Genomic DNA, 13,661 nt, shown 5'->3' with positions numbered 1-13,661 from the left:
AATGATCTTGTCATTAGCTCCTCATCTCTACTTCAGTATGGAGTCAAATAGATGAATTCAAGTTACTTTCAAGAGTGTTTTCAACTTTCCCATTTTATTCCACATTGATCTGTGTGAGAAACCCACGCTCATACTTCAGCCAGTAAGTAGCACCTTCTTAAGCTATGTTTTGATTAACTCATCTGAGCAGTTTTCATCTCCTCAAATTCAATGTAGTTCAAGACTGAGAATAGTTAAATTTAACACTGGATTAGCTCTCAAACTTCTTAAGAGTGACTATAAATTAAGAGTAGGTTTAACAGCTTTCTGCTTTTCTGCTCCTGGCCATCATTCCCCATCTGGAATGTAAGTGATGGGGTGAGCACTTCAGGTACCTACAGAATAAAAGAAAGAGCGATTGTTCCTCAAATAAATGTACTATAGCTCCTATTGCTTCCACAGAAAACCAGCTGACAAAGCTAACTTCTACAGCTCTAGCAAAGATGAACAACGCTGCGCAGAAATAAGCACTATTTACAGATGGAGAGGAAGGCCAAACACACTGAAAAGAATTTTGTAAGCTAGTATTTCTCATGCCAAAAATCTCTTAATAAAGAGGCAAGGTGATCTTACACAGCTTAAAGTATGTCAGAGGCAGAGAAGAAAACAACAGCTCAGATCTAATTTAAAAGTTCTAAAATGTAAATAAAAATTCCAAACACTATGACTAAGATTCCAAATCAATATTCCTAAAAGGTTAACTAAATCAAACAGCAAATAATTCACAGCAAACACTTTCTACTTTTACCTATGAATAGAGACAGTAAATTCAGTTTAACATTTCACATACAAATGTTGCCAAGAACCTCTGGTCAGAAAGTAGAAGTTCCCGAGAATATGAGATTGCTTTTTAATCCACCCTCCTACCTCCGAGTGTACCTCACATCTCCTATAAACAGTAAATGTACATACCAATTCAAAAATACATCATTACAATTTATTGCAAAAGACAAACATGTATAACTACTTTATTTTTTCCTGTTGGGAAGGCAGCCTTTCCAATGATAAAACATTTGTACAGCCTTCTATTATGTTATATTAGTTTCAACAAAATTATCTATTTTGAAAACAAGCAGACTTAGTCCTCCTTTAGCTCCAGGGCTCTAAACAACATGTATCCAATGCTCTAAAAAGTCACATATCATGACAGTTTTTGAAGAGTTGTGCAAGAAGTTAAAGGCTCAGTGAGCCCTCTGATACACTGTGTACCAGACAAACTTGAGTCTGTCACAAGGAGCTGCTTGTTACCTTAATATTAACAAAATCTTTAAAAATCCCTTCCAGGAAATATATGATCTTAGTTAATGGCACTGTAGATTTCTGACACTGAATAAGCAAGTATTTGATTGGAATCATTTAATAAAGAAGGTTCGAAGTCTAAATGACAGGAAGATCTCTCAAGAGAATCAATTACTCAAAATAATTAATGACTATGTGAACTCCTCTCTTTTTGAAGAGATATTAATTGCTTTTGTATCTCTCTGAAAAGATCAGAAAGACATGAGTTCCCATAGTCGTTACTAAACATTAACAATTTGCTCTTTGGAAATTCTACCACCACAAAAAGCACAGGCGGAAAGGAAATGCCCAGACCACAGATGTCTTCACAAGCATGTTTCAGCATCCTTATACTTGCCTCCTCTGAATCAAGCTGAAACACAAGGAAATTCCAACTGGAACTTCCATTCCCCAGCTTTCAATTACGTGAGATGATGTTAACATTATGATGAACCATGAATAAGGCGTGAACTTTAAAGACCACCACATGGCCTTTGCAAATTCTCTTAAGGTAATGCAGCATTTGTACCTTAGCCTCTTTACTGACTATATCAAACAAGGGAATTAAACACATTCTTTGTTCCCACCTTTCACATTTTCTGACTTTAGAGTAACAGGGACACAAAAAAATTGTGTTTTATTAAAGATTTCATAGAGAATATGCTCTTCTGGACACAAATTCTCCTTCATATTTGTACCAAGAACAATCCTTGGGTAGCATAACTCCTTTCCCCAACCTTCTGTCAACATTATTTAGCCAGGTTCAAGTTCCACTCTTCTTACAGGCAGATTCCATTATCAACCAGATGTCCTCATTCTCCTCTTCCCACTTTTTTCCAGGTTTGGGGACTTTTTTTATTTGCACAGTTGGTTCAATCAACCAACAGCTGTCACCCCGCGTCTTGGAACCAATAAAGCATTTGGTGAAGAGTCTCCATAGGCTGCTGCCTATTCAAATGACCAGACCTTGAAGGTACTGTGATAACAGAGGGCAAAGAGTAAGTTCTCCCTCCCTCTCCAGGCTGGGGTATGATCAGTGCATGGGGAATATTTGGGAATATATATTGCTAAATTCATATTGCTACTGAGCATGTGCAAACAGACGAGGAAATTAACTGTTAGCCATAGGGGGGAGAATCACATCTTTTCATTACTAGTCTAATAAAGAAAGATTTAAACAAAAAATCAATATATTTACATATTTTGTTCTTGAAAACACTGTTTCCAAGATCTGTTATGGCTGAGAGCTTCTTTAAAGATACAAAAATGAACAAAATCTCAGTGAATCGAACAACATAAGAAATTTCAACTAAAAGATTTAACAAAAAAAAAAAAAAAAAGTTTTATAAAAGTAATACAAAATTAGTAACAGAATCTACCGAAAATAATGCGTTAAATGAACTGAGTAATAGATAGCAATCTATAGGAGAAGAGGCTGGCAAACTACTTGAAAGAGGAGAAACGTATCAATTTACTAGGAAAGTCCTGACAGCTGCTTTACGTACCTGAACATACAATCCTTTGGGGAAAAAAAATTTCTGCTATAAAATATTAAATAATGTAACCATTCAAATGCCCTATACACTAATCTTATATCTTTAAAGAAAAGGTTATTACTCCTTTTCTAAACTTTGTGCACTGAATACCTTAGGATGCGTATCTATGACTTTCTCATATGCAAAAAAAAACCAAAACAAAAAAACCAAAACACCCAAACCATTAACATACAGTATAGTAGTTTTTACGCCCTAATTGATTCTGTTATTATTTGTGAGAGCAATAACAAAATACTTTACCCTGTCACACACAGTGCTTTTTCTAAATCTAGTCAGACTATAGAAACCACTCTCATAAAACAATTTTTAACAAAGAATGTCACAAAAAATGAAAAATGAAAAGCACCAGGAATTTTCCAACATTCAGACAATTACAGTCAGGACAGACAGCTACATTTACCCCGAACATTGTCAAAAGTAACACAGATATCAACTTTCTGAAAGTTTTGTAACGCGATTTTTTATGCACGCAGTCACAAAAGAAGGCTGTGATGAAAACCACCTTGGATTACATAATTTACAGTGCCAAGATATGAATATACAAACACTCCTTGAAAGGAGTGCTCTTTGATGTCAAACAGCAGGTTGGTAAAACGATCCAAAATTAAACTGACATAGTACCTGTCAGCTTATTAATGGTTAGACAAGTTCTTGAGCAATCCTGTATTTGCTCCAACTTAATTATTATTTCTAATGTGCTGCTGTACATAGTGTTACAGAATACTTTCACACAAAAAGCTTGATTTGAATGAAAATTCTATTACATTCTTGGTCTAAAAATGGATTGACAATAGAAATGAAAGAAAAAGAAAGGACACCTCAAGCAGCCAAGGGAAACAAAAACACTGGCACAACAGTAAGCTGTTCAAACAAAAACGAAGTTACTAACACAGACAAAAAGTAAAAGCATCTAAGAAAGCTTTTTTGAGCGTAGCTAGCACCAGTCTGATGCATCACAGCACTTTGTATCCACACCCACTACACTAAATTAATTCACCATACTCAAATATACAGCACAGGTGAATACACATGCAACACACAAGAAAATTACATGGGGTTGGCAATGGCTTCTTATTTTGCCAGGGAACTTACTGGCTTGGATGGATGACTCAATAAAACTTCAGGGTGCTAAAGGGAGAAAGAGGATAGGAAAAGATGGGGAGAGTTGGGGATAGGAGACAGGAGTGTGAGAGAAAAAAAAAAGATGCAACAAAAAAATAGTTTTAAAAATAGCTACATCTTGTATTTAACAAGAAGACAATCTCAACGTGCGAGTTTGCACGCATTACTAAGCAGCTTTTGAAACAAGAGAAATGTTGGAAGTTACCCTTGTCTGAGTTCTAAACTTCATCTTCATTTCTTATTATAAAACAGTTTTGTCAAGTACTCAAATACTTATTGTACTCCTCTGTTTGGGTTTAGGTGACAGTTTTACAGGTGGCAGGACTTCAATTTCTAGGGTTTCATTGTGTCAATCACAAGACCACTAAATAGTTTGGGAAAATACTTCAGCAACTGACACTATCTGAATGCTGAAACCAGTTGCTGAGTTTTTACTTTTGTTCCTAATAGAGAACCTGATTTCCCTGGCAGCCTTTTTCACCCTAGGTTGCTATACTGCAAACACATTTATCACCCTTTAAGAAGAATATAAAAATTCATAACCTTCTGCGAACATGTGAAAAAGGTTTTATCGTTTCTAGTTCATCTACTAATGTATCTGTAATACTTTCAGTTGTAACAGGGAATCCTTATTCACAAAAATGAAAGAACACAAGAGCCAGTATAAGACTAACCACACCAAATCTTCGGAAACATGCAAATTGGGTCAACACTTCATTCAGACATTTTTTCCTGTCTTCTAAAAGGTATTATCCTTCTTAATTTGAAAGTAGAAGACCGCAGCAGAAAAAAAAAAAATCTAAAAAAAAAAAAAAAGCAACTTGTAAGTGAGCCCAACGAATCTAGAGGTATTTTCCTGGCAAGGAATCACTGTTAACTTTCTTTTATGTAAAGTCTCCAGAACAGCACCAAAGGGAACTTGGTTAACATATGGTTTGGGATTCTTTCTTCTCTCTAACCTTGATCTCTTTCAAATGAATAAAATTTCCAGAGGGAGAAAAACTATTCACTGGAAACGAAAACGGACAAAGACCTGCTCATCTTTGCTGAACACATTCTAGTGTTAGGAGGTCTCCTCCAGATTAGAAAAGCAAAATGAAACAAAGCACATTGCCTGAGAAAGATCAGACACAAAAGGCTAGGAAGAGGTTGTCCTTAAAATAACTAGAAGAAAACTTGTTCACTAGAAAAATATTACCATTGCACTTCACATAAAAAACACCTTAGAGAGAAATGCTTGGAGAGAACACTTGTGTGTGATTTCCCTCTAATGACTCCACCTCAGCATAAAAGGGGACTATTTAAGGCATGACACCAGACCAGGTACACTCAGCAGTGAGGTATGGCTTTCTTTCAGCACTCAGTATCTCCTTGTGGTAGGCTGACAGCTGCGCAAAGAAGCAGGGGCAATAGAATAATTAGAACGTTTAGCACACAGATTTCCATAAATGTATTATTAGAAAACTAATTCCCCCATGAAACCCAGCAATGCAAAAAACACCCAAGTTCTTTAGCTACAAAAAAAGTCATTAGCAAGAAAGAGAATAGTAATAATGAGAACTGGATGGACAGAATCAGAAAACAGAGACTGCTGACACGGAAAGAAAAACAACATGAGTAACTTTTCAGCACCCCTACACACTACTTGGTTAATGATGTTTCACTTCAGAGTAATGCTAAATGGCTTTCACAGAAGTGGAAGCTTGCACTGTTAATGATTTCTTTAAGACTCACTCTTTACAGATTAGCAAGAGTTTTTTTCCAAGGATCCTTATTATTTACTTATCTAATGGTTTAGCAGGGCTCCAGGGCTGCATCTTCTGAACCTTTAAGGCTAAGACTTAACTGAAAGTAAACAAATTGTTTAATAGACAAAAAGAGGCAAAAGAAATAAGATTGATGTGTGATGATAGGCACATTTCTACTCAAACCACAAGGAAAAGAACCTAGAAGGAAAAGCTTCTTGCTATTTGCTGTTAAGAGCTACAAAAGGGAATACCTCCTTCACGTGTCACGTACAAAAAATCCCACTAAAATAATATAATTATACTTAACGTAATAAAATTCTTCAGGTCATTTTTAACTCATTTTTAAACCAAATGCTATTATGTAGCCATTAGATTTAAGGGTAATTATGACAGTTATTTACAACGGTTAACAATGCAGATGTGAAAAACTGAGTTTTTAAAAGCTTTAAATTGGAGCTGGATTATCCATCATGCAATTGTTTCAAGGATGACAAGTAACTAATCCACCTTGAAAATGCCAAACTGCCTGAATAGTTAGCTGCAATGTATTTAAAGAGAGAAATGCTGTAAAAAATATTTTTCTACTTCTCTGCAAATGACAAAAAAAAAAAATTGGTAAATTAAAAACAGATGGGAAAAGGTTATTAAAGAAATACCTAAGCTTACTCATAGCTATAAAATATATTCAAGTGGTTGTTAACTGTATTTTCTTCTGTAACAAAGAGAAATTGTGACTTGGTTCTGGAAAGCAGGGAGGATCAGTGGTAGAAGTGGGATGTTTCATACAAGAAGAGGAAAGCGAGAGATAGTCAATTACATGAAAACACACAAGGTTCTATGGCTGTAATTTCTTTCTAAAAAGCCAGTCTGGACTGACTCAGTATCACCAAAAAATCTTTTAAGTCAATTTGTATTTTCCCTTAAATGAGAAAGATGTAGTAACCCAACATGTTGCAACATTTTTCGTGAGGTAAAAGGTATTGATGATTTTCTCTCTGTGAGACTTCAGAGAGTACTTTAGGCTCTCTGCAAAGGAAATAATTGCCTAATGTCCCAGCAAGCAGCTTCTGCCTGAAGCAGAGACATCCAGAGTATTAATGGTCAAGCTTTGGAATGAACATAGGTAATGGTAGGTTATGAATTTTCTTAGCTTGCATAACTGAAACCATTCTGAATGAATGAGATTAGGTTTTTGTAGGATGTACAGATGAGAACTTATTTGTGTTTACAATATAGTGAATATATACTCATTATTTTTCTCAGAACCAAATAAAGAATGCAATTGCTTGTACCATAGCTGCCCTGCCTAGGTACTTTTGATCCTTTTTCTATTTTAAGCCTCTGGAAAAGAATATATTTCATCCTCCTAATTATTTCCTGAAACAAAAGGAATAGATAATAAAAAGATATGTTTTCATGAACTGGCAGTGTGTCCTTAAGTAAAGTTCCTGGATAACAGTTATTAAATACAATCTCCAAAATGAAATGAGCAGAAGTAGACCTAAAGAAATTATAAAGAGCTGCCATTGCAGGGCAAATTAAGTGCATATTCATCTTCTATCTAGCAGTGTTTCAACAGATTTTGGTCACGCTCCACACCAGCTTATGCTCAGTAGCTTATGCTACTGAGATGCTTAATGTGTGCATATAGCAAAAAAAGTGATCTCTGGGGAAGCAGTGAAAAGCAGTACATTCACAAACATGCAATATAAAATCACATTACCTAAATAATTGAATTTCCACAACTGTTATTCCTTAACTTCGTTTGTTATGTACTCTCTCTCTCAGTTAATACTACGTATATATACTTATAAGTAATTACACTTACAAATAATTTTAACTACATGCGTATCCACAAATTATTACTATCGTCCAGCTGCTACAATAACCTCTGGTGAATCTTTGCTACAATATATTACTCATCTCATTATTATTAACAAACTGACAAGGGTGAAATGCTAATTCAAAAGAAAGTGCCCTAATTCATGTCCTAATACTGATTCATTCATGTTGAAAACAGCCTGAGAGATTGATCAAATGTGCACAACTACTCATTCCTGACGTTTTATTTTGCTGACCAACAGAACTGTTTAATTTGTGGAGCAGAATTAAAAAGGGAAACTAAGGATCTAGATAAGCTTAACTGTAGAATTCTCAAGTGCATTAAAATCTACTCAACAGACTTGCCAAGCAGCACTTAATTGTAGCCTCTAAACTTAAGCTCATATTCATCTGAAGAACGAGGACAGAGTTTCAGACCAGACAGAGCACAGACACACCTCATTTTCCTGGCTAGATGTAAAGAAATAGATATGACTCAGTAATCCAAGACTTAAATTTCTTTAAAATGCTGTATTTTGTCTTATTCTAATTTTACAAGCACAAGGATTATCAATATTTCAGTTAATGTGTTTTGTACTCTTTCATTAAAATCAAATCAATACTCCTCTAAAGGTGTAATATATGGGCTATTCATATCTGAAGTACAGATAACTTGCATGATTATGTTCAAATAAATTAGCTTGCCTGTAAGAGTGTACCACTCTGCTAAACTGCACACTCCTACAAACTTTCCATCTGTGACTCACAGTGAGATTAAAACAAGGGATCAGACACCTCACTGGTGACATACCCATTTGTTATTACACGTTCCCACGTGCCACTCATGCACCTGCATTTATCACATTAACACCTACATATGTTGACAATTTAGATGCAAAATGTTTGGCTGTTGAAATTCTAGTTGTTACACCAATTTAATAGGACAGTTACTAGTGGAGACTGTACTGAAGCAGACTAACTTTCTAATTTCTTGCACCTGCTAAAATATACACAGTCAATAGTACCAGCATTGCATGCAAATGAAGTTCAAAATTAGCAGCAGTGCCTGAAAGTTACTTTCTGATAGACTTGGCTTGTAATACTGTTTGCATGGACACAATTTCAAAGTATTTACTGAAAAGCAATTTACAAACCCAATTTTTTCAGTGTAAATGTATCCAATCTATGTAACATTGGATATTTACCTTACATATATAAATATGAAGTAAGATTACCTTCTTCAATTGAGTTTCCATTTTCAAACATTCTTCCTTTTTCTGTTCCAATGCAATTTCCAGTGTCTTAAGCCTTGAATCTTTCTTCAGTCCTGATGAAGCTAAGGATGAAGCATGCTCCTTCAGATCCAGTAAGGATGACTAAAATAAAAGATGTAAAATAACTAACAAATAAATACTCCATACGTACAATAGCTAGGTTTTGTGGTTTTGTTTTTTTTTGGTTTTTTTTTGTCATCATTTTCTTCTTATCCCTTCACATGATGCTGAGGATCAACTTAGAAAAACATACTATGTTGGAATTTTTTTGGATGTTCACAGAGCTGGCTTAAGGCAGCTTGATTTAATTCAAGTTCTCAGAGTCAAAATGAAACCTTGTCTAAATCCATTTAAAAATTATTTTTAAGGACAGAACATTCTGCAAACTATAGCTTTTCAGCGATAGTCAAATTTAAGAAAAAAACTGTTTTTATCTGTTTTTATCTGTTTTTATCTGTATTTTTTTTATCTGTTTTTAAAGAAAACCATCTTAAAAAATCATATACATTTAGCAGATTTGGTCACTGTATATAAAACAGAGATTGCAGAAAGTTTTTTTTCCACAGAACTGTTAGGGCATGACACTGACTCGTGCAATTTATCTTCAAAAGACATCTCAACTTCTTATTTTCTTAACAGTTTTGTTTTTTTTTCTTCCTGAATTTCACTTCTATGTGCACAAAAATTGTAGCACTTGCCTGGTACCTTTTTTATCCTTTTCATTTGATTGAGTTGTGAAAGATGACTGAAGTAGACCTGAATATTAGAATTCCAAGAGAGGAACATGGAACTTACATATTTCTCTAATACAACTCAGTTGACTTCTCCAGCCAGTTGGTTCTTTAAAAACAACCAACTTAATTACCAAAAATGGACTCTTGACAGGAAAAAGAATAAATTCTATTATTTACACAAATGCATGAACACTAGCCACTATATGTATACATTCTCTGACCTACCTGGAGCTTCAATCTACTTGTGTTCTTCCCTTCCTATATTTAGACATAAACAAGCTTGTTCTCACCTTCCGTAAGTATTGCTCCAGTAAACTCATTGCTGACCAGTGGTATTCACTGGCAATAAGATTAGCTGCTGCTAATAATGGGACTGTGCTATCCATGAAAAAGATGGTTCTGCAATATTTATGCTTTGAGAAATTCTCAAACAATATATTTTACTAGATAAACTTGTTGAAGGACCGTTACAATGAAGGAAGAGTTATCTTCACCTAAAATATAACATACAGCAAAATGTAATACAACAGATTTATTTTGCTGGTTAACCTCTTTCTCTGTGAGATCTCCTTGTAAAATGCCGACTTTCTCTTTCAGGTCCTTAATGTCTTTTTTGTAGGTGTCAATCTCTTCCTGTTTTTCTCGTTCATCTCTGTCCCGTTGCTCCTTTAGGCGCTCAATGGTCCTTTCCTGACAAGAGAAAGCAGCCTGTGAGGACAATCCCCCATATTCTTTCAACTTCTAATGTAATTCAACACTTCTTACACACTGATGTTTGTTGGATATTGTCATTTTCTTCTCTACTGCTGTATAATAGATCCTCAAGAAGGAAAACAGTTGACTTGAAAAATCTGTGCATTCATTGCTAAGAAGTATCAGGCTTTCTGTACAGTTGAAAGTTTACAGTACTGTTACAATACAACAAAATTTATCTGGTTCTGATAACCAGAATTAACCCAGAGGATACGGTATATACTGTTTCCTTACTATTTAAACCTATTTTCTAGAAGCATAGAGGCCCTTCACAGAAGAAGGAGGTAGTGCATATATGAGAGCACGATCAATATGTGGCAGGCAATAAAACAACAATTTAGTATGCCAGATATCAATGGAGACTTGCTTATTCAGAAAGCTGAAGGGTTGCAAGTGAACACCTTAACCTTAGCAAAGCTTTACCATAGCATTTACATTGATAGGATCTGACAGACTAATGGCACCATAACCTTGGTTCTCTGAGAATCAAGAAAAAAATACAAGAATTCTAAAAAGTTGCCAAACCAAAACAGAGCAGACAAGGCTGCTCCCTCAGTCAGCTATCTCCTGAGAACTGAGCAAACAGAAAACAAAACACACCAAGAATGATAAAAGTGCAAATAAAGTGAGACTGAAATGCAGACATCCACAACAGTACCAAAGATGTACCACGCAAATAGATGACAGCACGAGCAGCACCCCTGTAGAATGTGGTAAGACAAAGAGCACAGTTTTGTTTCATACAAGATGATGATAATTAGCTAATGGCTGTAGAGAACCGGTTCATGGCTCAGCTCCACCCTCCTGCCTCTCTGGAGCATTTTGCCCACACTGTGGATACCACACAGTACAGGCTGCACTCAGAATATCCTACAGTGCCCTCTTGTGAGAGATGTCTCTAAGCAGCAGCATCACGCTGATTCTTCTTGCAGACAAAGGACTTGATGCTGCATTAAGGATTTCTTTTATGCATAGTCCAATCAGCACATAGGAAAGCCGACTGTAGCAAGGCTGTGAGCAGAAGGACCTTCAGCACTGAGAGATTGCAGCTTGCCATACTCACTTTTTCTGCAAGTGCTTCTTCCAGCGTGGTCAAGGCAGTGTCAGTATTGGTGGTGTCAGCCTGCAAGGATTTCACTCGATCCTTTAAACTGCTCATTTGCTTTTCCTTGTCTCTTAGCTGCTCTTGAAGATTTTCAATCTTAAAGAAGAAAAGCAGATTTTAAGAAAACAGTTATTAGTTCCATCCAAATCCTCTTAGAAGTGCACGAAACTCTTTAAAACGTTCTCAAAACAAAGAAAACAAATGAGGACATAATACTTGTAATCCTACATGGAAACATCAAGCAATGCAATCAAAATCATCAAGTATAATAAAGAACCAGCAACATTTTCAGGAACTGGAAGAGAACTCAGAGCAAGAAAGTGTAACTGTTCCCCAAGAAAATCAATCAATCAATCAAAGAGTATGTCTGATTTCTGACGATGTCAGGTACTGTGTGACTGAAGGAAACTACCACATTTGATATTTACAAAAAAATGCTGCTGTAATAACAATATAAAAGAGTAAAAGCTCAAAACAAAATAAACAAAAAACCCATTACTACCGATATAAACAAGAAAAGACTCTTGAGAAGTTGTGAAGTAGTATTCTCCTAAGTACTTCCCTTGCTACCAACACATTCTCCACTGCTGTTTTTCATAGCATCATAGAATCCTTGGAGTTGGAAGGGACCCTTAAAAGCCATCTGGTCCAACCCCCCTGCAGTGAACAGGGACACCCACAGGTAGATCAGGTTGCTCAGAGCCCCGTCCAGCCTGACCTTGGGTGTCTCCAGGGATGGAGCATCCACCACCTCTCTGGGCAGCCTGTGCCAGTGCCTCGCCACCCTGATCGTAAAATACTTCTTCTTTATATTCAATCTAAATCTCCTCTCATACTAAAAGAGTATGAAACCATTTCTCCTTGTTCTGTAACCACAGTTCTTGCTAAAGAGTCTGTCCCCTTCTTTCCTGTAGCTTCCCTTTAGATACTGAAAGGCAGCTATCGGGTTACCTTGGAGCCTCTCAAGTATTTTGCTATACGGTGTACTAACAAAAGACATCACTGTCAGGACAGAAAATATACAGGATTTGTTTTCTGCAGTTGCACAATTCAGTCTATTTAAGAGTTCTGAACATATCTTTTGACAGATCAAGAAGACCAAGTGCTGAACTCATATTATGCATACACACACTTCACAAGGAACAGACACATTAGCACATACTGGTCACCTGTAGAAAAATTTATCAGAACAACATTAAACTGGGTACAGAATTTTCCTTCTGCACTTGCTGCTGGCAGATTCATCTTGCATCAGCAAACGTATATTGTAGGCTGGAGAATGACATGTGGCATCTAAGGTACCTATCTTCCAAACATTTGTGACAAAATATTCTTTTAAATCAATTTATGCAACAAGACAACCCCAGTGGTTTAGTCCAGTATTTAGGAAACTTTTTGAAAGCATTACCAGCGTTTTTGCTTCACTTGTCTAACAGCAGTTAGAAGGTCATCAAATATCCCCATTTCTTTCTTTTGACCCTAGAAAGACTGAGCTGCTGTGATTACAGAGCAAATAGTTATTTAGAACCATCAAATACTACTCTGCTCCCTATTACAATCACATCTGGACTAGTGGTTTAGAAAATAGTCTAGATAAGTAAAGATATGTCTAAAATATTTTGTAGGAGGCTAAACACCCAGTCACAAAAAGTGGTAAATGCATTACACATGAAAGCTAAGAGAAAGAACCACCTCCTAATCCAGACAAACCTTTACTAACGGTCCTTAGTAACCCAGGGCCACTGAAAAAGTCTCCTGGTAGAACATTCTCTATCAGGTTGGTGTTTTTTATTTCTCTTATGCAAGCACATGTAAACTTATGATCCAGCTTTGTACACAATCTATGTCTTATTGATAGCAGAGCTGTGTGTGAACATATGTATATATTTATTTCAATTTTTAAGGAATGGACTGAAATTGATCTTAGTTTATCTTCGTCATTATTTCCTCAGAGAGGAAAAGCATTAGGCTTCCAAGTTTTTCTCAAAGTTTAAGACTGAGCACAGTACAAGTAACACCATAAAGCAAATTTTGAAAAGCACCAAAAAAAAGCAGACTCTGCAATAACCATAAATTCCTGCTTCTTTTTAAATGTGTATTATTTAACGTGCCACTAGCATAGGCTTGGAGCACAGGGAGCTTCAGAGACAGCTCAGCTGTTCTGAATGAGAAGCTCTACTGGCGCCCACCTATGCAGACACCAACGATGTAACATCCCTGAGAGCAGCCTA

General features: G+C 36.1%; 1 protein-coding gene across 10 annotated transcripts in view; it reads right to left on the bottom strand.

Annotated features, from left to right (window-relative positions):
* The window catches only part of ERC1 (ELKS/RAB6-interacting/CAST family member 1), a 294,250-nt gene that overhangs the window by 169,835 nt on the left and 110,754 nt on the right, over positions 1 to 13,661 (bottom strand). For all 10 annotated transcript variants that reach the window (XM_042889766.1, XM_042889771.1, XM_042889768.1 and 7 more), the window contains 3 exons: positions 11,389 to 11,526; positions 10,122 to 10,262; positions 8,800 to 8,940 (listed from right to left, as the gene is read on the bottom strand). In XM_042889766.1, the coding sequence (XP_042745700.1) occupies positions 8,800 to 8,940; positions 10,122 to 10,262; positions 11,389 to 11,526 (420 nt within the window). The remainder of the gene's footprint in view (positions 1 to 8,799; positions 8,941 to 10,121; positions 10,263 to 11,388; positions 11,527 to 13,661) is intronic.

The sequence above is a fragment of the Lagopus leucura genome, unplaced genomic scaffold (genome assembly GCF_019238085.1).
Source record: "Lagopus leucura isolate 7727_CA_CO unplaced genomic scaffold, USGS_WTPT01 Super-Scaffold_100159, whole genome shotgun sequence".
Lineage (NCBI taxonomy): Eukaryota > Metazoa > Chordata > Aves > Galliformes > Phasianidae > Lagopus > Lagopus leucura.
This window is presented reverse-complemented; position numbering and strand designations above follow the sequence as displayed.